At 29.9% G+C, this 26,646-nt stretch overlaps 1 protein-coding gene across 2 annotated transcripts; it reads left to right on the forward strand.

Moving 5' to 3' along the window:
• Positions 1–250: 250 nt before the first annotated feature.
• Positions 251–3,723, forward strand: LOC113002845. 2 transcript variants are annotated; one of them, XM_039446012.1, is made up of 3 exons: positions 251–1,386; positions 1,539–3,265; positions 3,372–3,723. In XM_039446012.1, exons 1-3 carry the CDS (start codon positions 855–857, stop codon positions 3,438–3,440), a joined length of 2,328 nt encoding a protein of 775 aa, XP_039301946.1. In that variant the 5' UTR covers positions 251–854; the 3' UTR covers positions 3,441–3,723. The 2 variants fall into 2 exon arrangements, with proteins under 2 accessions (XP_039301946.1, XP_039301945.1); XM_039446011.1 differs by having other exon boundaries at positions 1,539–3,723.
• The last annotated feature ends 22,923 nt before the right edge of the window (positions 3,724–26,646 follow it).

Here is a 26,646-nt window from a genome sequence, read left to right on the forward strand (position 1 = left end):
ACCACCTATTAAGTATAAGTAAAAGTAAAATGTTTATTAAACTTAATTAGATGTCATTTTCGCTCAAATGTATCCTAATTGCTCAGCTAATAAATTATTTATAAATAGACATAACATTTTTATTTTATTTTTTATTAATAACAAGATATTAAATATTGTCAAGTTAAATATTAGGTGAATTTTATGTATAAAATAACTTTTAATTAATTTTAATTACGTGATTAATAAGTGAGAAGCTGAGATTATATATGTATATATTAGGGTGGTCCTTATTTTCGAACTTAACATATTTTTATGCAGGACCCCTTCAATTTGTTCCATTATATAAATAACTATTTCTTGCAAAAGTTGGGACCGATCAGTAAATATTAACCCGTGCCCCATAGGACCCAAAATTTAAAATAATTGTACAAGTGTCAAACTCATTTTCAAAGAAATTGGACTTACATCGTTCTTCCCTTCATTCGTTTTGTCGTACAAAGAGTCAATTGTACACACGATAAAACAAATAAAAAAATTGGTAATATAATTGTAATAATAATTGTTAATAGTATAATTGTCGACTTTTGTTTTTTGTGGCAACAACGCTGTACACTTAGCCAGCTGATTTTAAAAATAAAAATTGTTTTTTGTAATTACTAAGCTGCGGATGTTCGTACACGTTCCTATGTCGCGCACGGAGAACCGCAATGTGCGAATCAATGTGTGTTCGTGTGTGTGACGATTGTCAATTCTTGCTGGTGCACGGTCACTAACACACACAACTCGCACGCAGAGGCGCTCAGAAACAGGATCGTGCACGAATCGTCCACACCGTAGTAGTTACATTGATACATTATTCTTCAAATTTGAAAATGTCACGAAAACCTATTTTTCTTGTCGGTTCAATGAGAAAACAAATTACTGGTAGTAAATTACCATGCCAAAGAGATGTTTTAAGTGTATTGTTTTACAATATGCGTGAAGTGAAATTAAACTTACATGACAGTGCTTCTCTTGTAATTGACGAATGTTTAATATTTTGGAAAAAGGCTCGTATACCAACTCAAGATCGTTCTGATTGTATTAAAAAATGCAAGAAGCTGTATGAAAACTTCAAAAAGCTGGGAAAGCATAAAACGCGAGCGAGTATATCTTGTAGACAAAAAGAGAAAGAATTTGAAGACAGCTTAAATAATCTCTTTGATATAGCACATGCTAATGCATTAGATATAATAAAAATCAATGAAGATAAGGAATTTTTACTTATGCAAAGGAAAAATGGACGACCTGGTTGTATGTTGGGAATAGATATGAAATTAACTACTGCCGAATTGAAGAAAGCTGCGCAAGAAGAAAAGGAATTGCAAAGAAGAAGAAAACAATATTGTGAAATTGCAAGTACAGGTAACTGACATTTATTTAATATAATTCTACAAAGTAACTTTTAGTGTTAGAATTTTTTCTTTCCAGTAATTCTGTATTTATCTTGCGTCCTTGCAATTGTGATGTGAGATGTAATTTAATACAACCTTTTATTTTTTTTCTATATATTTCAGTACATGATTATCTGTCTTCTTTTACTGATTCTTCTAACGAGTCGGAAATGGAAATTGAAACAGATATACCATTTTCTAGCCAACCCGGCACATCAAAAAGTGAAGAATATGCAGAAACGGAAACAGAAAATAATTTTTCTTCGAGTCCTAAGCTGTCAAAAAGTAAAAGAGCTAGAAAAAATATTTTGACTGCTCGACTCTCAGCAGCATTAGACAGATGTAAAATTAGTGATAGGGACGCTGTTCACATATTGACAGCTTGCGTAGATGCTATCAATTTAAATCCACAAGAGTTCGTCATTAATCGAACTTCCATTAAGACAGCTCGAGAATATTATCGTAAAAAGATCTCACTGGATGTAAAGTCAAAATTCTACAATTTGAATTTAAATTTTGTGGTTATTCATTGGGATTCTAAGATACTTCCAGACATTACTGGAAAAAAAAATGTTGATCGTCTTCCAGTCATAGCTACAGCTCCAAACGTAGAGCAACTTTTAGGAGTTCCTGAACTTTCGTCGGGAACTGGACGTGAAATATCATCGGCTGTTTACGATACCTTACACGAATGGTCATTATTAGATATTGTTCAAGCTGTCGTTTTTGATACCACTGCAAGCAATACAGGTCGTTTGAAAGGTGCATGTTATCTTTTGGAACAAAAACTGGATCGTGATATTTTATTTCTGGCTTGCCGTCATCACATTTTCGAAATTGTACTGCAAGGCGTATTTGACGAAATACAACTTTTTCCTAGTAAAGGACCAGACGTACCCCTATTCAAAAGGTTCAAAAATACATGGAAAGATATTGACCAAACGCAATATTTAACATGGTTGTCAGATGCAAGTGTTAGAGAAATGTTAAAAGACGATGCAAATGAGATATTACTCTATGCTAAAAAAAAAATTGAAGAAGATCTACCTCGTGACGATTATCAAGAATTTTTAGAATTAATTATAATATTCTTAGGAGAGACACCATCACGAGGAATACATTTTCATCAGCCTGGAGCATGTCATTTAGCTCGATGGATGGCCAAAGCAATATATTGCTTAAAAATATATATGTTTAGACAACAATTCAAATTAACCCATAAGGAGGAAAAAGCTCTAAGACGGATTTGTTGTTTTATAATAAAATGCTATGCAGAGGCATGGTTTTCTGCTCCGAACGCGATCGAAGCTCCTCTTAACGATATCAATTTTCTAAAAAAATTGATAGCTTATAAGATCGACGACAAATTAGTTGCGGAAAAAGCAATTAATAAGTTTATTAACCATTTATGGTATTTGAATGAAGAATGTGCGGCTTTTTCTATATTTGATGAAAGAATAAGTGATGAAGAGAGAAGAGATATAGCACAAAAGATACTTCTGGACAGAGAAACAAATGAAGCGGACGAAAAAAACGATAAAGAACCAGAAGAAATGAGAAAGAAACTATTTATCAAATTAGATGATTTGGAATACTTCCTTAATAAAGATCTTCCCCAGGAAATAATTACGAATAATTCGAAAAAATTATTTGGTAGGTTCGAAATTTCTCAAGATTTTCTACAACTAGATCCTATGCACTGGAAAGATCAGGATAGTTATAAAAAAGGAAGGAAAATCATAAATTCTTTGAGAGTGGTAAACGATACAGCGGAAAGAGGTGTAAAATTGATGGAAGAGTTTAACTCAAAATTTACGTATGACGAATCTCAAAAACAATTTATTTTACAGGTTTGCAAGATCTCGTTTCTGATATTTTTTCAACTTTTCCATTTGTATTGTGCCTCTATTTTTGTTAATTTTTATTATATATAATTTAATGTTCTTTCTTTTGTAGGCGGTACAAGATTATCGTAAAAGGTATCCAGGACATAGTCGAGAGACGTTAAATAAACCATACTTATAGTTATAAATATCAGATTTTGTACTTATAAAATAAATAAACAAGTTCTATATTACACAATTTTGGTATTTATTTAATCGTAACATAATTTTTAGAAACTGATTAGTTAAAAGAATTAAAAAATCGATTTTTTCAAATTTAAATTCGATGGGGCACAGGTTAATATTATCCGATCGATCTAAAATTTTATATGGGTTGTTTTTTTGTATAATGAAAGAGAACTAGGGGGTCCTACTATTTAAATTGAAAAAAAAAAAAATTTCCTATATAAATAAGGACCACCCTAGTATATATATATATATATATATATACAGGGTGTCCGTCCATAAATGTCCGAGCAAATATCTCGTAACTGGTTGAAGTTAGAAGAAAGTTTAATAAGGAAAATTTACATGGTTTTTAGTCGGCTACAAAATGCACGTAAAGAAATTTTTTTTACTCGTCACCTTTTTGAGTTATGAAGGTCAATGTAGGTTTTTTAAATGGGTACCTATAATTTTTTTTGCATATTTACATAGTAGAGGTAATTTTCAATCAAAATTATATTAGGAAAAAAATTGCTACGACGCATCGTTTACGAGATAATCGGCATGCAAAGTATTAAAGTAATAATTTGGATCGAGTATTGTTGAACAAATTTGGAATATCAAATAGGTTGAGAAAGTAAACATTGTTTTTTCATGAAATATTTATTAAGAAATTAATTAAGAAATGGTTCGAAATTGTTACCATCATGATCGATACAGCATTCAACGCGTTTTATAATGTTTCTTATTGTTAACTGCAGCATTTCTGTTGTAATACTTTCAACAGCTCTAGTGATTTTATGTCGTAAATCTTCTTCATTTTCAGGAATAGTTGCATAAACAATATCCTTAATATACCCCCAAAGGAAAAAATCGCAAGGTGTCAAGTCCGGAGATCTCGGTGGCCATCGTACAGGACCATTAGAATCCATCCAACAATTAGGAAATCTATTATTTAAAAAGTTAATTACAGCACGTGTATTGTGTGTTGGAGCACCATCTTGTTGAAAAATAATATTTCGAAAAACTGATAATGGAAGATCGCGTAAATAATCTGAGAAAGTGATTCTTGTTTGCAAGAATTCCAAGTATTTGTCACCATTAAGATGACCATGGAAAAAGAAAGGTCCAATAATTTTTGTTCCGATGATTCCGCACCATACGTACAACCGAAAATCTGCGTTGGAAACCTTTATCTCTTTTCGCATGTGGATTCACATCGGACCAAGTATGCACGTTATGTCGATTTTCCATACCACAATTGGAAAAACAAGATTCATCAGACCATAATATTTTATTAAGAAAATCAAAGTCAGTGCGATAATTAACTCGAAGCCAGTGGCAGAACATTAATCGGCGATCTGCATCTCCTTCATGTAAAGCTTGTACTAAATTATCACGAAACGGTTTGAATTTGAATTTTTTTAGTACAGCGTGTACGTAACTTTTCGATAATTCTAAATTACGTGCTACTGTTCTTATGGATGTACGTCTGTTTTCAATAAAACTTAATAGCACACTTGTCTCTTTTTCTTCATCTGTTTGGATTGTACGTCGTTGTCTTGTTAGCGATCCTGTTTGACGCAATTGATCTTCAATTCGTCGAAATGTACGATTATTTGGTATTCTTCTGGATATTTTTGTTGATAAAGTAATCGTGCTTCATTTTCATTACGCATACTTAAATACCAGATCTCGAGCATATCACACTTTTCCGTAATTGTAAACATTGTTCTCACGCGCTCGTATGTAGACGATTGACTAACAGACTCATACTACCCTGTAATTCATATTACGTGCTATACAAATACTTTATTTACAAATCAAACAGTCGTGTATTTTGAAAAGTTGAAGGTCAGCGATCCTGTTCGATATAACAGACTTCATACGAGCGCGTGAGAACAATGTTTACAATTACGGAAAAGTGTGATATGCTCGAGATGTGGTATTACAACAGAAGTTGGGGGTATATTAAGGATATTGTTTATGCAACTATTCCTGAAAATGAAGAAGATTTACGACATAAAATCACTAGAGCTGTTGAAAGTATTACAACAGAAATGCTGCAGTTAACAATAAGAAACATTATAAAACGCGTTGAATGCTGTATCGATCATGATGGTAACAATTTCGAACCATTTCTTAATTAATTTCTTAATAAATATTTCATGAAAAAACAATGTTTACTTTCTCAACCTATTTGATATTCCAAATTTGTTCAACAATACTCGATCCAAATTATTACTTTAATACTTTGCATGTCGATTATCTCGTAAACGATGCGTCGTAGCAATTTTTTTCCTAATATAATTTTGATTGAAAATTACCTCTACTATGTAAATATGCAAAAAAAATTATAGGTACCCATTTAAAAAACCTACATTGACCTTCATAACTCAAAAAGGTGACGAGTAAAAAAAATTTCTTTACGTGCATTTTGTAGCCGACTAAAAACCATGTAAATTTTCCTTATTAAACTTTCTTCTAACTTCAACCAGTTACGAGATATTTGCTCGGACATTTATGGACGGACACCCTGTATATATTATCCTCTAAATACTACCTGTCATCTAGCTAGTATATATAAAACCAATTTTAATTATACATAGCAATTATAAATACATTATAATAAATTCACAAATAATCTTATAATTATTATACAGAATGAAAAAGAGGATTTATAATGCGTAAAATATTTCGTTTTATAATCATTAAATAGTTTATTTACAGCTCTAGTAAACATAAGGTAAGTTGGGAGAAAATGCCATTTGGGAAACAAAGCCATTTTAATTATAGTTTTTCCATAAATTAGAAATTATTATTTAATCAGATCATGCATAAGTGTGTACTAAAGTATTGGGAAGCTATAACTATGAAGAGAAATTTCGACTCTTTAACGAATTTCTTTTTCTCTCTCTTTCCTTTTCTTTTCCTTTCTATCTTTTTTTTGCATATTGTATACATAAATACTAGGGCAAGTCAATATATAAGTCGCAAAACTGGTTAGAGGCAATATTAATCAAAGTAACTGCCCGACATTTAATTTCACTTTTCGACATATTCATCTTGTACATTCAGACACTTATCCCATTTCTTTATACGTCTTGGATTACAGCGTGATCAGTGAATTTATTTTTATTCACTTCAATTCATTTCTGTTTGCTGGATTGTTTTCTTTTTAATCAACGACAACAAATTTTGATCGTAAATACTAAAATTTTGGTCTTAAAACTAATAGCTAAAAGATATCCAAGAAGTTACACGGTGGCTGCGACAACAACCAAAGGACTTCTTTGCCGCCGGCTTTTCAAGACTTGTAAAGAGATGGGATAAGTGTCTGAATGTACAGGGTAAATATGTCGAAAAATGAAATAAATGTCAGAAAGTTACTTTGATTATTAATGCCTTCATCCAGTTTTGCGACTTATATAATAACTTGCCCTAGTAATATCATATTTTCATTTAATGATGTACTAATTAATAATAATTTGATATGTGCTTTTTTATTTCTTTTGTAATATTCTTATGCATCTTCATGTCTATATACGATTTTGCATAATTACACTCGAATTTACATAAAATATTTTCTTAGATTGATTGATATCGTAAATTAAGAAATTAAGAAATTTTACGAACGTTTTTAAGTTTTCTCAACGCACGGATGAGACGATATTTTCCGATAATTTCTGATTTTGTTCGATGGAACATCTGCACGATAACGGACGGCGAGACTCTTTAGCATTTTTATGCGGGCTGCCGCTGACAGTTTATTTTATTATATCGATAGGCGGCTGCCCATCGTCCATCGTCCAGGAGAATTCATAAGTCAGACCCAACCGTAAATGCGGTTCGGGCAAGTTATCTGCACACGGAAGTCGTTCTATTTTATTCGTTCTATTCTATTTTCTGATCGCTTCGGTTATTGATACAAGTAAGTGGATAGAATAATATAGTAAACAATGTAATTCCAATAATTACACATGATACATATTAGCAAAAAATTATAAAGTGATACGATAAAGTAAACATTAATTATTGAATTCTATTTAAGCAAATTAATGTATTGACAAATTGACTTTGTTAATAAAAATGATAATTTTATAGTGCAAATTTTATAATTAAAAAAAATAAACAACGATGTGTTTTTTTACATTAATGTAAATACAATACAGGTTAAGGCATTTTCAGCACCGCTTCGATAGTGCAATGGACAATAGTATTAATTCGGACCGACTGTTTTCGTATTAATTCAATTTGTATTTATATACACTAAAAAAGAATCAATTGAGTCTGGAGTATTGTAATACTTAACTATTTTCTCCTTTTCCTGAAATCTACATATTATGCTGTTAAGTTATCGATTTGATGATTTCAAATAACGTTTACAATTATTATTAATTTTTAAAAACACTAAGAAATGTTTTAAAATTTCGGATTCTTAATGAACACAAAAGATTATCTTTTGCAATAAACCGCATTCAAAGGCGCATTTCTTCTGATTCTTTTTTTATAAGAAGAGATTCACATGTAATATAACTACTTATAATAGAAATTTATTAGTAATAAATTGGTACCCATTGTGCTATAGCTAGAAGTTACAGTAGAAGCAAATTCGAGAAAATATCATGATATCTTGTAACTCCTATCCCATAATCCATGGTCCCTTTTTTTTCCCCAAATATATATGTTTTATGAAAATCTGTTATATCTGTTAATTTCAATGTTTGTGTCTGCCATATTGCTTTTATTTATCACATTGAGAATTAATCTTTTAAGTTTACATTTATATACAAATTTTAATGATTTCGCAAATCTCTTTAATGTACTGTATTTCTTAATACATTATGCTTCTTTCTAATATAATATATTTCTTAAATTTGGGAACATATTCTTTTTGTACATAAAGTTTATGTTATAAAAGTCATTTCTATTAATTTCTATCAAATTTTACAAAATTGAAAAAAACTAAATTTAAAAATTTAAGGATGTTTAATAATTTTTAAATTAATAATCTTATAATTTAAAATAAGTATTCAATTTTTTTGGATACAAAATTAAAAATTAATAAGATAACTAAAAGAGCAAAGAACCAAGCTAGTTATTCTATAATTAGCAAATTTTATTTGAAAAAAGTTAATAATACCCAACATGAGCTTTCGAAGAAATATTTAAAACAATAATTTCTTAATTTAATAATTTTTTGTATATATATATTTGACATAAACTTTTAAATTGTTAAATATTGTAGTAAGGAATGTGCTTTTAAACTTTTTGGTAAATGAAAAAGTATTTATACGTATATTAAAGGCTAAAAAAAAAAAAAATATTTAAAATCATGTAAGAACTATATAATAATGTTGAAGAAAGTACAGAAGTAAAATCATAAGATATATCTATAAATTCGCGGTAGCATCTAAATAAAACCTTTATTTCGACAAAGCGAGCAAATTTATACTGCGATGGCATATGACGCGCAGTATTGATTGCAGAATCTATCGTTTTTTCCCATATAAGAACTAAATTTATGATCTGCGTAACCAAACTTCTCTTCTCCGAGTTCTTGAAGTTTCGACGCAAACTGTCCCCGCTGTTAACGCGCATCCCACAAGGTTGCACGTGATTAGCATAACAACTGCTCCAGAGAGTCGATCCGATAGTTTGTTACTCCGCTCTCTTCGCGAACTACGTATGTAGGGTGAAAGCGCCCGAACAGTCCCAAGTCCGGAGGGTGGTTGGATGCTGTCAGGCAGTATTTTTTATCTAGTCACGGTCAACTGGCTGATCGGCTCGTCCGCCCATTATTAGCGCAGCACACAACGATGCGCGGGGAGATCGTCGTCGTACGCGCCGTGACTCTATTGTGAAGAGTGTGTTTGGATACATGTGCGAGAGTCTTTCCCTTCGGTCCATCTATGTAAGGTCGGTAGCTTATGGGCCACCTAGCTTCGGAGCAATAGCTCGACTCCCGAAGGGTGGACAGCACCGTCGCGCCCCTTCTCTCTCCCGGAGGTCTTATCTTTTTAGTATTATTGCGCGATCGCCATAGTGGTCAATCCCCGGAGGGCTGATGGGCCGATGGATGGTTAGAGAGGGAGAAAGAAAGAGAGAGAGAAAGAGAGAAAGTACAAAAAACAGAAGACGACTAGTGATCTTCGAACCGTCGTTGTTTCGATCGCTACGGAAATCTCTTATTAGCATAAAGACGCAATAAAAAAAGAGTTCTTTGAATCGTACGCAATTAGGCTAGAGCTATCGTAGATTTTTCATTTTCTGGGCAAATTTCGTGTTTACATTCAGAATTGATTAAATCCGAATTATAATTTTTAACAATCAATGTTGTAGTATAAATTATTACGTAAATAAAATTTTGATGTATATTTAAAAATTTCAAAATTGAAGAGTATATAAAATATATAATTGACAACATGAAAAAAATTTAATTAGTACTTAATAATTGCCTGTGTAACTAAAGAGTTTCACCTGACGTTTAATAAATATTTTTTAATTATTGGACATAGGCAAAACGGAATATTTTATACAAACGATAAGTTTTTCTTTACGACAATCGGTTTTATAATCTTTATAATTTAAACATTCGTTAAAATGTCAATGAGGATTACTGGAGTTAAGCATGAAACGTTCAACGGTTCAATAACTAATATTTTCTTTATTTATGAATGTAAGTGCAATAATTCAGCCCTGGCTTGTTTGTTCTTGTATAATGTTATATTGTTTTTAAAACATAACATTTCATCAAGAAAAATCCAGTAGGGATTGTACACGATCAACATTACTGATCAATGTATTGATTCAATAATATATTAACAGTATACGTCAATATTTTTTACAACTTAAAGTTATTTCTGCGATTACGTCATTCATGATTGTGGAACGACACTATAGAAATACTAACGTGATTTTTTCATACAATCATTATCATTGTCAATATCCTTCGTACGCAGCGATTGCTCGAGAATAAAAAAAAATTGGATTACTATCAATATTCTACTACAATTCATCAATATTAATCACACATAACAGGTCTGTTAAATTAAGGATTTTAAAAGTTATTTGAGAATTATGTAAGTTGTAGTTTACTGTAGCATTGCTGTAATATTTTGTGCTGGATGGTTTTTTATTTTATGTAATTTTGCGTGTTGAACACGAATCTGATGGCCGCAGAAATTGACTATTACATTAGACTTTTGAGATAAATGCGATAAAATAGTCAAAAAATTACAATTTTGGGTATATTTCATAAAAATATTGTAGATAATAAAACAAAATACAATATTTTGAATATTTTAATCGATAACCTCATACAGTATTATTCTTTTTTAAAATCAAATTTTGTTCGCTAACGTATGATTTCTTTGCCAAAATATATTAGTTAGAAATTATAACTTTTGAAAACATAGGAGTTAGATCTTTAACAAATTGAAGGAAATAAGCAGTATAACGAAATACTTTTGAAAGAATTTTGAAGGTTGCTAATTTTAAATTTGTCAGACTTACGAAATTCAAAATGGCGGTTGCAATACAGACGAATCTTTACATTTAGATTAAATTTTTACTTTTTCTAATTTACTGTAATATGAGAAGGTCACTTAATATAATAAAATGCGTATATATGTGTATACATTCAAGGTGTGTTCCAAGTATGCTAAAGGATTTTAAGGGTTGATTCTTCACAAAAGTTCAACACGAAAAACTTCGTATGATCATATGTCCGAAACGACTTATGTTAGTTTCAAAGATACAGGTTGTCAAAATTGAAAAAAAATTTAATTTTTTCCATTTCGATAACTATTTAGACTATTTTGATGTGACTTTGTATGTGTTTGAAGTATACAAAGTCTCATATTTTGACACTACACATTATCTTTTATTTAATCAGGGATGGATCCAAGTAAGCGGGTACAGCTTTATAAAAAAAAAAAACTAGTACTCCATTAATATTTCTTTGCTTAAAATTTTTTATGAAATAAATCAACAGAAAAAAATATCTCTTTAATATTTTTGATAGAACAAGTTATTTCCGAGAAAAAATTAAATTAAAATTTGCAAACTTCAAGAAAACATATTCCTTTCATTTAATTATTAAATACAAAAGGTAAAAAGCAATTAAAGCTTTAACGCAAATGAAAATGGCTACCTTGTGTTATGGACGTAACACACCTTGTGTCACCATAAATCCACTTTTCTTCGCATCGATTGTCGTACCCGCGTAAAGATTCCGGGCATATTTTGAATAACTTCACACTGAGCCTTTATGCGATTCGTAGAGTAGTTATATCTTAATTATGCGAGTAAACGACAAACTTAAATATATTCCTAAATTTAAATGAAACATGTCGTTATTTAAAAACAAAAATAAAAAACAAAGTATTTTAAGCACTTACAATTTTAAATTATAATAAAAGTTTAAGAAAAAAAAAAGAAATCTATGTATCACATGGTGAGAGATAACCATGTTGCTCCCTGACAGTGTGACGGTGCCATGCTTATTAAACTTCCTCAATTCTCGAAAAAATTAATAAAACTAAGATATTTTATTGAATTAAACATATTATAAGATATATAATATTTGCGATCTTGTTATACATGCTCTCTTACAAATTCATCTATTTGAGGCTTGTTTTTCATTAATTTCTTTAATATGATTTTAATACTATATAAAAATTCGTATCGCATCACGACAGAAATAACTACATTACAATAGTAAATACTGAAAAAATGCGATGATTGAAAGGTACGTATATCAGAAATGGACGATAAGTCGAGTTCATATTTTACAGGTATATGGTATGCAATAATATCTAAATTATTTGAAACAAAAGTTTCAAGATATTCTTAAGTTTTTAAATATTATAATATATGTGTTATATATATTATAATTTTATTACGTGATTTTCCACATTTTTTAATATTTTGTCATTGAACGTTAAGAAAAAAATGAAGGTTTATATCATTCAAAGTTGCACATACAAAGTTACATCAAAGTAGTCCGAAATAGTTTTCAAAATTTTGAAAATACATAAAGGTATTTAATTTTTAAAAGTATTTTATTTGGAGACACACAAAAATGTCTCGTTTTAAATTTAAATTGCGTGTTTAACTAAAAATTTGTATTGAAAGCTCATATAGGATTTCTGTGATTCGCGATGATAACCAAGTTACTAACACGACAATAATGTTATACATAGTTATAGAATAATTTACCAGTGTTTAAGTTCATTGTTGAAGGCTTTGTGAACAAGAAACGCGTTTGACAAATGTACTCGTAAATAATTTAGTCCGGTTTTATAATTTAGGATATTGTAAATGTTTCTCAATGTGTATTATTTTTTGGAATAAATCCGCTCGTTAAAAACCTAATTATTTATCTTTGTTGTTAAATTTAAATTGTTTTATATTGAAAACGCTATTTTATTTTGGAAAATGTTTAATTCTTAGACATATGTTGTGTTTAAATTATACGTTCTAGGTAGACAATTTATGTTCAATATTTCTTATTTATTTATATAGTTTTACTAATTTTGTTATATTACATTAAAAAAAAAACTTTATAAATACTTATATACTACTACTACAACTCTTATAAGTTTATTATAAACTCTTAAACGGGTTTTCTAATCTTAAGACTTCAAAAAATTGTTTTCTTTATAGCCACAAAAGTATTTGTTTCAAAATGTCTTCCATCTTTCTCTTTCTTCTAAACATTTACACTATCATTTAATTTTTTTTCTGTTTAGTTGTTTTGATTTTTTTACTTTTATTATTAAATTTCTCTTTCTCCCATATTAATTAATTTTTTTTTACTTCAAAAATTTTTATTTATAATTTGCTTTAATAAATATTCATCGAGAAGCTTTATTTTATAAGAGTGTTGTCAAAATTATGTAGATGGTTTTTACGTTAATTAAATATTATCTTCGTTTCGGGAATTTGCGGCGTCCACGTGTACAGAGGACGGTTTTCACGTGCCCGTATTCTCTCTTGGGGTGCGAGCTAATCAGTCGCCTATACATTTAGAGATGCCTATATAAAATAATTCTTTGACTAGTACACATCCTCACACAATATTATTTTCTAATCGGTGTGTGAAGTATTGACTGTATTGGTTCCCACCAAGAGAACAGGAAAGTTGCTCGTTGCCGATTACCGATCAGTCGCGCAGTAATTGTAGCGAGAGCAACAAGCATTTATAATAAATTTCTGTGCCGTTTACTTTAATTTTCAAATTTATTCTCCGCGCTCCTCTGCAAGCCAACTGAGCATTATAGCTCTCAAACACATAAACAGTATTTTTTTTTTTAATAAAAATCGGTTAAGGTATACAGCATAAAGTGACGCGGTGTATAAGAAGCGAAATAAAAGACATAACAAAACATTAGATATGTGAGAGTTTTCCAGAATACATTTTTTGTCCGGAGATTTAGAGACTTAAAAAAAAATTACGAACAAAATTATTGGAAAGTGCATTCTGTTTAAAATAGGAAACAATAAAATCGAAAATTACTGTTTTCTGAAGATTAATTAACGGGGCTAACAATCGACAGCCCCGTATGTAATTGACAGTTTTAAAGGCTTGTACTAATTCGTGTATTCGTTCCGCGTCCAATCGTCTTATTCTTTATTAAATATGAATGACATGCCTTTCTGTTGTAAAAATTCTAAGAAATGTTCTAAAAGTTGTCAAAGTATACAGCAATTTTGAAAAATTCTGAAAAATAAATAAAAAATTTAAGAAAAATTTTTACTAGGGTTATAAACTTTTTCTCAAAATTTTTCACGTAATCATTAAAATTTTTATGTAAATTTAAAAAATTTCCAGAATTTCTGTTTAATTTTATAATTATACAAAACATTTTTGTACAAATCATATATATTTCATAATTCACACATACATTGAGAGAAAAAAGTTATTAACTTGACTAAATTTTTCAACTTGATTGCGGAATGTCGCAAACCATTGCTCCGTTTACGACCAATTTTCTAGATATAAATAATAGCTATTATTGTTATACGTCGAATTTGACGTGCTACAGCCATGGGATTGGCGCAGTTCTGCGCTTATCTGGTATATGGCCTCTGATGGGTACATAATCGGCCGCGTGGCGAGTTGGTCCATTGCTCCGTTGGCCAATTAGCGCTCATACGCGTCTCATATGCGATTTCAAACAACGAGGATCGGTAGGGATTGTTTCTCTCGATACAGCGAAATTTCACATGTCATCTTTCAGAGAATGTTCTGGAACAGTCCGTGCCGCCTTCTTATATAAAGCTTCACGAGCGACGGGACTCCTGCCCTATTGTCTTTAGTTCGAGGAGTCGAGCGTATCGTTGTGTTCTGCAAAAATTTGTATTAATCGTGTAAATTTAGATTGAATAAATTTATTTTGACTTAAAGTACACTTCTCTTCATTCGACGACTTGCCTAACAGCGTGTTGCATCCGTGCGTGACTCACGATACAAAACAAACAGAAAAATTCTGAGAAAAATTGTATACTTTCTTAATATTTCCAAAAAGTATTTTAATTCATAAAAAATTTCTGAGAAAAAATTTTACTAATGTTAAATAAATCAATTTTTGGAAACGGAAGTGCTGGTATATACAAGCTACATTCCTGTGCTGAATGGATCTATTATTCTCGGTATTATATCAGGAATTTGCGTAGATAACCATTGGTCTTTCTCTGTTGTAACTATTTACATTTGAACCTACAATTCCAGTTGAACCCTTTTTTTAAGATCTTTTACCATTATCATAGTTCCAATTTTGACAAAATAAAGTAACCGATGGTGCATCAAACAAAGCGTTCTCACAGGTTTAAAAACAATTTTGTGAATTAAAGTCAATTTTAGCATATTAGCTTTAAAACATATCTTTAAAAATGCATTTGCTTTTAATTTTGTATTATTTCTAGGGTTGGCAAATAACGCGTTACTTATGACGCCGTTACTGTTTTCGTTACTTTTTTACGGTAACAAGCGTTACTTTTTTGTCTGTAACGGTAACGTTGTTACAATTTTACAGTAACGGTAACAAATTCAGCCGTTACTTTATTGTTACTTTAGTTCTTTTTTATCTATTCAATAGATCGTGCATTAGAGTCTTGATTGTATACAAATATTCCAAATAAATATTTCTACCCGTTCAGAAGCGTTACAGGCGTTCTACACATTTAATTATTGAAACGCTCAATAAGCGAAGATAAACCGAGTCTCTTTTATGCGAGTCAACGAATTTCAAGCATGCGAGATTATCAATCTTAGTAATCTCGGCTGAACTGATCAAGTTCTGAGTAGTCTCAAACGATAGCTTGGATAAAATGGTATGATAAAAGTGTTTTTATTTTTTTTCTCTGTGCCTTACGCGTGAACATATTGCGACGTAAAGTCCAAGTCTCGGAAATTTTATATAAGAAACGTCATCATCATTGCTAAGCAAATCTTCTCGAGTACACGTTTTCGACGCAGAGAGGCGCTCGCTACTACACTATCAGCTCGCATTCATGAGACCATGTGATACATCATGGCCGCGTTCATAATTGCCGTGACAGGTTTTCTAACCTGAATATTCGTCAACAATAATTTTGGTTCGCGGAGCATTGCGACACTTTTTCTATTCGTCCGTTTCGTGTAAAAACGCGTCGAATTGATTGAGCCTATTCATTAATATAGAATGTCGAAGATAAGTTATACAACATCAATCAATTAGATAAATATAAACAGAATGTTAGTGTTATTAGAACCTCTTGATGTGTGTTTCATGTAGTTTAATAAACATCTTGATATATAATAGGTCCGGAAAATAAATCGTTTTCAAATTATAGTCATTTTTATGTTAAAAAATTCAAAATGTATTTTATTTAAAATTCCTAGAGGAGAACAGGGTAATATGGGGCACATATTTTATTGTATAACTTTGTTTTTAATCAATATTTTATATTAAAACTTGAACAATTATATTTGTCAAAGCGTTGTTTAACAGATTCCGGACTCAAAGTAACGAAATATTTATTATTTAGGACGTGAGTTATAAAAATGTGACTGCATAATCGAAGAAAAAAAGTTTTGACAATATAGCTCAAAAATAATGTAAAAAACATAAATTTCATGTTATTACTTAAGACGATGCTGGAGTGACGGTAGAACTCACTCGACGTCGATATTGTAGATTTTTCTTCAACGGAAAGTCGAGCGACTTGTAATCGCGCGCATGGTGAAGAGTAAAGGCAATAGCTAAGGCCAGGTGAATATAAGCTAGCGCTCTTTGTCAAATGCACTCTAATGCAAGATCTCTCAATTACCACGTTACACAATTACTGCTCTGTTACACTTCAAACTGATTCTACACGCCAATTTGCACATGAAATTCTCGAAGAAGAATTTCTCTTATACTAAAGCTTCTTAACTCATTCTAAGAGCACAGTATTGTTCTCTATTGTAATTTCCCAGGTGCCAACCGCTTATTTTATACGCATAGTCTCAAATTTCTATACATAACAAATATTGACTAACATAACTGTATATTTATAATTTTTTTTTCGTTTTTATATCAAATTGTAACCACCACCCTTCGTTATTTACAGACAATACTTTCATTTTGTAAGAAGATTTTTCAATCAGCGTCTTCAATAAAAAGATTTGTCGATCCGCGTATACAGACGACTCCAGTATCGCCTTAACAATGCATAACTCGAAGTATGTAAGCCGAATAAAAAGTTAAATAAAAAAAAGCAATTGATTGTACATACATACAATAATACACTCAAGTTTAAGAACAATGAGGAATTATATATAAGTGGTAAAATGTACCTTAAAAAAGTTTATAATAGAAATGCTCAAAAGTAAAAATGCCTTATAACAATTATTAGCTATTGTGTATTGGCATATTAGCGCCATTGAAAATCGGCGGGCTACTAATTAAATAATTTCACAAACAATTATTAAAATTCGTCACCCAATAACAGAGATAATGGGGGTAGCCATAATGTTCACAGTAGCCATACCTTCATCTCCTCTAATTTATTACCAGAACAATTTGAAATGAAGTTATTTCTCTTAACAAAACTATAAAATAAATTATGTTTATTATAATTATGAAAACTAAATTACGATTTTTTAAACATAAAAGTAGTTATAATTTGGAAATGATTTATATCCGAACCTATGTGTATATAGTTTTCTCCTTCTTTCTGGGAACCGAGTTATTGTACTTCCCGCAGTACTGCGAGCAATTTTCCGGACACCTTCTGTAGGATTCTTTCTTCCCGGAAAAAAATGTATATAAAGAATTTCACTATGCAAAAAAAAAAAAAAATCAGCCAGGATTCGAATCTGAATCTTCAAGCAAAATACTTTACAGTTTTTCCGGGGAGGAGAATCTCCTAAATTAGATGCTTCTAAAGTACGAGTATATTAATATTACTTATTCTATCTTTATGACTGTGTTTCGATTCCGATAACGGGTGCGCAATTTGAATAAGTTTGAGATTGAAAAAATTAAAAATCTTAATTTTATCTTAATTATTATAGATTTTTGTACAACAATGTTAGAAATCTTTACATCATCTATACATCACGGCGAAGGTGAAAAATAGGATTTTAACCTAAAAAAATGACGACATTTTTAATAAATACTAATAGCACCATTTTATTGAGCAGATCAAAATTTGCAAGGTTCAGTATGTTTTTTACATTTCCCTTAATACGGAAAAAACGGCCTTTTTAGCATTGTTCATTCATCACACTGAAAGCATAGTTTTGCTTATGTAAGTAAGTAATATGGAATAGACTACTAGTATAGAATAGGGGTTAATTTAAAAAAAAAAACATTGTATTCAGCTAGCAATTGCTGCAAATTGTTGCAGTTGATGTGAAACATAGGAGAGACCGGGGCTAAATGATACCAGGGGCTTGTTGGCTATGTGTCCTTTTTTAGTATTTATCTTGAAACGAACAGCAAATAAAAAATCGTGAAACATCCTTTTAGAATATAGATACTTTTCTCAAAGTTTCATTAAAATCGGAATAATATTACATTTTCAAAAAATGAAAAACCAATTTAACAGTAGCAAAGTAAATTTTTGATACTCCCAAAATTTTATATTAATATTTTTTAGCGTCAATGTATAAAATCAAGTAACATGTTACTAATTAAAGTGAAGTTTTCCGTAAACGTATGATATACTATTTTGGATAGTAAACGCAATTTTCATTCATGAAATGTGATTGAAATAAAGCAGATAAGCGGTCAGGGTTAGTTGGCTCATATTTAATAATAGACACCGTGTGCCATGGTGATTAGTACGACTTCGCGTCATGCCGCGGCATTGGTCGGTGTGAAGTTAGCACCCCAACATTAGTTATCGAGAATTCTGATTAGAGTTCTAGCTTCTTTTTGAAGAGTATAGAAGTATTCTTTAATTTATAAAAAGAGTTCTAGCGGTTAATACTGTCAAAATAATATTTAAAGAATGAGGTGCTAACTTCACACCCGACTTTATGATCAAATACCATAGTTCTGAATAGCTCATTTGATGTGTTTTGACGAGTACTAGAGTTTCTCATATGAGAAACAACTTTTTTAAAATTTTTTAAATAAAAAAAGTTGTTAAAAGAATAATATCAAATCCGAAAAGTTCTGAATAGCGCGTTTGTTTCCTTTCGATGAGATCTAGAGTTCCTGATAAGTAAAAATTATTAAATTTATATAATTATTTAAAAAATTATTATCAATAGTAACAAATGGCAAAACTTTTATATCAAATAATTCCGTAATCATTGATCGGATCGTTTTCGGCCATGACAATTTTTTGTAGAAGCTTTTAGATTACTACCTAGAACTGCCGCCAGAATTACTAAATTTTAAACTTTAATTACTAAAAAGGAAAGTTATACGACCTAGGAGGTGCGACTCGCAAAATTCGACCAAGTTTCAATATAATTTCTTTTTGAGAGTTTCAGTCGTTCTGGCGGCAGTTCTGAGTAGTGCTCTAAGAGTTCTACAAGAAATTGTTATGGCCGAAAACAATTCGATGAGTAATTAAAAAGTTATGCGACCTGGAAGGTGCGACTTGCAAAATTCGACCAAGTTTCGATGAAATTTTTTTTTAATGTTCCAGTAGTTCTAGCAGCAGTTCTGGGTAGTGCTCTAAGAATTCTGCAAGAAATTGTCATGGCCGAAGACGATCCGATCAATGATCACGGAATTATTTGACATAAAAGTCTTGCCATTTGTTACTTTTGATAGTAATTTTTTAAATAATTATATAGATTTAATAATTTTTACTTATCAGGAACTCTAGATCTTATCGAAAGGAAGCAAACGCGTTATTCAAAATTTTTCGGATTTGATATTATTTTTTTAATAACTTTTTTTTATTTAAAAAATTAAAAAAGGGTTGTTTCTAATATGAGAAACTCTAGTACTCGTCAAAACACATCGAATAAGCTATTCAGAACTATTTGATCATAAAGTCGGGTGTGAAGTTAGCACCTCGTTCTTTAAATATTATTTTAACAGTATTAATCGCCATAACTCTTTTTATAAATTGAAGAATACTTCTATACTCTTCAAAAGGAAGCTAGAACTCTAATCAGAATTCTCGATAACTAATGTAGGGGTGCTAACTTCATACTGCCGTGGCATTGATTATGTACATATGTGCAGATTACGTTACTTTATATTGAGCCTCCTTGTTCATTATCTAGTTAATTTATAATTAAACTTATTTAAATTTAAGTTTTAGCCAATAAGTTTTACCTATGGCATGATTATGGATGAAGTCCATTGGATAAAACATCAAGTAAAATTTAACCATCAGTTAATAATTAGATAATGAAAAACCGAGCCTACGCCCTACTAACCAACGGACCCCGGTATCGGGGCAAATTGACTACGTTGTTGCACATTTATATTTTGGTTATTATAAAATAAAACGTATGATGAACAGAATCATATTAGGCATTAATATATAGAGAAAGGTTGTCTCTATCTTTGTATAGAAAATTACAACAATTAATTGTCTGAGAAGTTATAGCTTTGAAATTCTAAAATATGGGGCGTTTAGCCCTGGTCTCCCCTAAATAATGAATCTTGTGCTACGACGGCGACAGTTTTCTTTGATATAAGTATTTGTTTATTTTTATTGCTGCTAGAGATACCATCATTATCTTAACTGTGTTCTCACAAGCTCAAAATATGATCTTTAATCTTTGTTCTTTTAAACATTTTCAATAATATTGTATGAATAATGCCGTTAAATTGTGATTTTTTATTTTCTTTTGACATCGGAAAATTTTGTATGTAAAATTCTGAAAAGGTGAACCTTCCGATTTGGTTCCAAATTGATATACTATTGTATTTTGGTGCGCTGATTACGAATATGATAATAAAAATTATCGACATCTTTAAGGCTATCTTTAAGGTAAAATATTAAAAAAAAGACTTAAAAAATATCGGTTTTTTAAATATTATTTTAATAAATATTAATTTTATAAAAAAATATTTTAAATAAAAGTAATAGCTCTTAAATTAATACATCACTGACGTATTATACATTTTTTGTACAAAACCAATAGTTTTCGAAAATAACGAGATAATATGAAAAGTACTTGCTTCACGTGAAACTTCAATGCTTTAGTCGTTATAATAGAAAAACTGTTTTAAAATGAGTTTTCTTTTACTTTCAGTACTGTTTTGCGTGGAAAGTAAACGATAGGGCGGGGAAGGGGCTCCGCTCATGTCCCGCACCCTCTCCGCGACTTACCTAACCCAACCTAACTCAATCTCGCTTTGCGCGAAAACAATGTTTCTTTAATCTTATTTTATTTTTTCATAGAATATATATAATTAATATAACAGAACAAATATATGCTTTATTTCGCATAATTACGAGCATGCGCTATTTAAAAGTATGATTACGCGTATACCGTTGCGATTACAAAAATCATGCATAGTAGCTTTATTGTAGACAATTTTAAGAGCTTTATTTTTTATTTGATACTTTTTTCTGAAAAATCAATATTTTCCGAAATATATATGAAAGAATAAAAAAAACTTGGTTTTTACGTTAATTTTTTACCTTGAAGATGACCTTGTCGAAGATTTTTATTATCATATTCGTAATCAGCGCACCAAAATACAGTAGTATACTAATTGGCAACTAAATCAAAGGGTTCACTTTTTCGGAACTCTACTCCAAATATACATACAGGGTGTTCAAAAAGTCCCGGACCGGCAAAATATCTCGAAAACTAAGCATTTTAGAAAAAAATGTTTTAGATAAAAGTTGTAGGGTTTCAAAAGATCTATTTACTGATCTTATCAGTTTGACCTTGGATAACGTCGCCAAGGTCAGATCGAAATCACATTAACTTTTTTAAATGGAATTGCCTACTTTTTATTACATATTCTTATAGCTCATCTCACGACCTTTCCAAAACACTATAAACAAATGTATTTTCGTTAAGTATTTTTTGAGTTGTGAAGCTTGAAAGTTACAGTACATTACAGCTTTCAAGCCTCACAACTCGGAAAATACTCAACGAAAATAAACTTTCTTGTAGTGTTTTGGAAAGGTCTCGAAATCGATTACAAGAAAATGCAATAAAAAATATGCAGGGTGTTCAAAAAGTCCCGGACCGGTTGAACGTCCCGAACTTTTTGAACACCCTGCATATTTTTTATTGCATTTTCTTGTAATCGATTTCGAGACCTTTCCAAAACACTACAAGAAAGTTTATTTTCGTTGAGTATTTTCCGAATTGTGAGGCTTGAAAGCTGTAATGTACTGTAACTTTCAAGCTTCACAACTCAAAAAATACTTAACGAAAATACATTTGTTTATAGTGTTTTGGAAAGGTCTTGAGATGAGCTATAAGAATATGCAATAAAAACTAGGCAATTCCATTTAAAAAAGTTAATGTGATTTCGATCTGACCTTGGCGACGTTATCCAAGGTCAAACTGATAAGATCAGTAAATAGATCTTTTGAAACCCTACAACTTTTATCTAAAACATTTTTTTCTAAAATGCTTAGTTTTCGAGATATTTCACCGGTCCGGGACTTTTTGAACACCCTGTATATGTATATGTATGTAGTACTTCTATATTGCTAACGCCAATTAAGAACTGCCGAAAACATCCCGGTGCAGACAATCATTTCTTAGTTCCACTAGTGAGATTCTGTAACGCTTAACGATAGTATAAGTATTATTATAATATCGTTGCGTAGCTTTTTTACTATATATAATATCTGCGCAATAATAATATAACGTTACTAATACTGTTGTTAAGAATTACACAATCCCACTACACAATTTATGTCTTTCAAGCATAATGCGCTTGCACTTGAAAGACACGATTTGTGGAAGCAAGAAGTCAATTTTTTATCTCACTTTCTTTGCACACCTTCTTTTCCCGAAAAGAGGCTGCGTTAGCAATATAGGGATATTACATATATGTTCAAATCATATGCTAGATTGATTTGACTGTAGCTCAAAACTTGATTCTCAGATTGAATTACGGCTATGGATATAGCTCTTAAAGGGTATAGAATATGGAATATATTTTTTATTATAACGTTTATACATTCCAAAGTTTTGATCTTTTTATAAGGAGTTTTATAATTATGTATTCTCTAACAGAACACACATTTTAAATTATATGACAAAATCTTAAATAATATAATTTGCAATGTAGGTCTATTTACAAAAAATAGATGTAGAAGTATTATCTTTTATAAAATATTGATAACGGTTTGTGCATTTAATTTCGAAACAGTATTTCGGAAAAACTATGATGATACGTTGATTTATCTTAATGATATATTTGCAAAATTAAATTTAGAAAGAAATTGTTTAATGATTGAAAAAAAATATTTTAGCTTTATTATGTATAAAATATTTAAAAATATAATTAATCTTTTTATATACATATTTACAAAGTATAACTATTCCTAAATTATAAGAAATATTGCAGCATAAATTATTATACATTCATCATGGTAACATTTAAAATATAGAATCAAATAACTTTTGAAAAATTATTTATACTTTTGTTTTGTAGAATACTTATACCTCAAACTTAAATTTGTTTAATTTTCATTAGAAATTATTTAAAAAGTTTCGAATTTTTGCGTTATAATGTATCTTTTCAGCGCAATATTGCAAAATTTTTGTCAAATCATGGTGCCATTATTGTGCAATATTCTCACAATGTGCTCATTGGGGTATATAACTTAAATTTTTTATATTAAAATTTTTTTTCTTGTGCAATGATTTTCATTTTATAAAGAATATCATTTTAGATTAGCCAAAAGTACAAAAAAATAAACGTTTTTATTCTTGTTGTGAATAATATTTATTTTAGATAGTAATGTTTATTTTACACGATAATAATTTAATATTTTAGTTTGTTTTTTATTATCCGTGCAATAATGTTATTTTATTTTTTATTTTATTATAAAGATATAACTTATGTAATTATATTTTGATTAGTTAATCAAAATAAATAATTTGTATTTTATTTATTGTATTATTTATTATTGATCTATAAATTTAATTCATATTTTATTGTATTACCTTATTTTTTGAGATTTCCTTATTTTCTCATTTTTTACTTTTTTGTTAATACCAAAGGTGGATTTCAATTTTAGAGATTTTTATTAATTAAACTTATAATAAGTATGTACATATCTTACGACTTCTGTACAAATTATTCTGTAAGAGGAGTAATATGTTAAAAGTAATATGTTAAGTGTTCCATATTACTTGCCTTTAGTACCCTAGAACTTTAGTTCGATACAAATCTGAAAATAATTTTGTTAACCCACCAAAATAATTATAACGTTTAAGTTAGTTGCTAAATGTCAAAACATTTTGTTGTCTTGCTCATTAAGTTTGAACATTCTTTATAATTATTTTGATGATCAAACAAAATTATTTTCAGATCTGTATCCAGCTAAATTTTTAGCTAGTTCAGCAAAACTTTCTGAAGTTACTAACTTCCTTCTTAAATTTGTAATTTTACAATAATATCGCTATCAATAATATCGCTATATATTTAATACTGCAATCAATGAAATATTTTTAAAATTTGTATGATGTAAGATAAGAATTAATTTACGAAGTTCGTTATGAAGTTGGCAATATATGATTCGATTACAATATACGCGCGCGAGTACATGCGTGAAATTATGGTCACGCATGTCGCCTCTCTTGCAACCCTCGGAACGTTCCGGGATTGCGCTGAAAATTCGATTCACTTTATGGACCCTATCTCCCTTCTCTGAAAAAGAAGTAACGCGCCGCTCGTTTGGGGATCGTTTAAACGCCCTTTAGAGCCTACTTTAAACAATTCGTCAGTCTCCCTACTATTCCATTGCAATAAATCAAAGAAATTCGATTGATACACGATGCCAGTTTTAATCGACTTCTGCTACCCTCGTTCTTTCCCCAAAATTATACGAGATATTATATCAATTAGATCATTGCCTCTGCATTCTCTCAATATTTGTTGACATAACATGGCGTTTCTAAGATGTTTATCTTAATTTTATCATTTTTAATTTTTTAATTACACTGAGAAGAAAATTGTTAAGGTAACTAAATTTTTTTAATTAATTAATTTCTTTAATATTTTACTTATTTACATTACATACTATATATACTTAACTACTACTACTAACTATACATACTTAAACTAAGAAATTTAATCAAGTTAAAAAATTTAGGCAATTAGTAACTTTTTTCTTAATGCAACAGTATATAATTATTTACCTTTTAATTCTTTCACACTTACACTTCTTTAAGAAATGAATATTGTCTACTTATTTTTAAAGGTTTAGGGATTGCTAAATACAAAAATGAAATCAAAATATAAAAATTTTAAATAGATTAATACAAATTAAAAAAATAAAATACTGAAATGTAAAATTATCATCTATTAGAGATATTCGGTGTATTTTGTTGTTTATTTAGCGCAAATATAAAGAAACTTTTTATTATAAATGTATTTCCTCGTATCAATCAATAGCATTTCTTTTTGCATCAATAATTACTTTTCTAAATATTGAAATAAAATGCTTGAAAATTATACGCGTTTATACAATATGTATATAATATAAATTATAGTTTTAAATGCATATAAAATGCATAAGAAAATCGGTTTTTTTTTTCAATTTTTTCGAAGATTTTTTCGGTAGAGTAGAAAAGAGTAGAAAAATTCATTGGAAAAATTCATATGTATGTTTGTAAAACATTTATTTCTTTCTATAAAGAAAATAATTGTGTATATTTAGCTGAAGTTAAATAAAGTTAAGATGTTACATCCCAGACAACGCAAAGTCTCAAAGAAAATGTTGTAAAGACATCGAAAAGATGTCTTGTGAATACCTTTATGATGTCCTTTTAACTTTTATGCTGTCAAAAATGTTAAATATAGAATTTCTTTCAAAGAATTACAATGGATAATTATATTATATTATCAAAATATCCCACAAAAAAGGTAATACATTTTTCCAAATTAAAAATTTTATAGCGAGCTAATATTTGTTGTTGTCGCAGAGAAACGTGATTTACAAACTTTAGTGCACTTTTTTTATAACAGTAGTAAATATGAGTACTCTATAAAATTATTATAATTGACAAGTTTTGTTATATCATGATGATTTCACTAATACCAGGGTCATATTTTTTTATGATCTTTAACCCTAGTTCACTGTGCTTATTTTCTGTTCCATTGCTCGTCACACTTTGGTCCCTGAGAAAGATCAAAAATAAAAGGAAAAGTACAAGTTTTAACAAAAATATTATATAAAAGATTATATAATTTTCTGGGTCACATTAATATGATAGATACGAGGGTTGCCCAAAAAGTAATGCACCATATTTTTTTCTTAAAAACTATTCATTCTGCAAAAATGATGTCTACACATATAAAAAAATAATGTTTTATCTACTCACTCCATTATTCTACATAATCTCTTTTAAGTTATATTGCCTTACTTCAGTGATTCACTAGGGCGTCTATGCCCTCTCGGTATCAGTCCTCGCTCTGATTAGTGGAGCTAAGTTTTTATTGCACTAATCACCTCTTCGTCATCTTCAAAATGTTTTCCGACCACTAAAGGACAGCATTTTTGTATTGGAGACAATGGCGCCGGAGTCG

This window comes from Solenopsis invicta, chromosome 2 (genome assembly GCF_016802725.1).
Source record: "Solenopsis invicta isolate M01_SB chromosome 2, UNIL_Sinv_3.0, whole genome shotgun sequence".
Taxonomy (NCBI): Eukaryota; Metazoa; Arthropoda; class Insecta; order Hymenoptera; family Formicidae; genus Solenopsis; species Solenopsis invicta.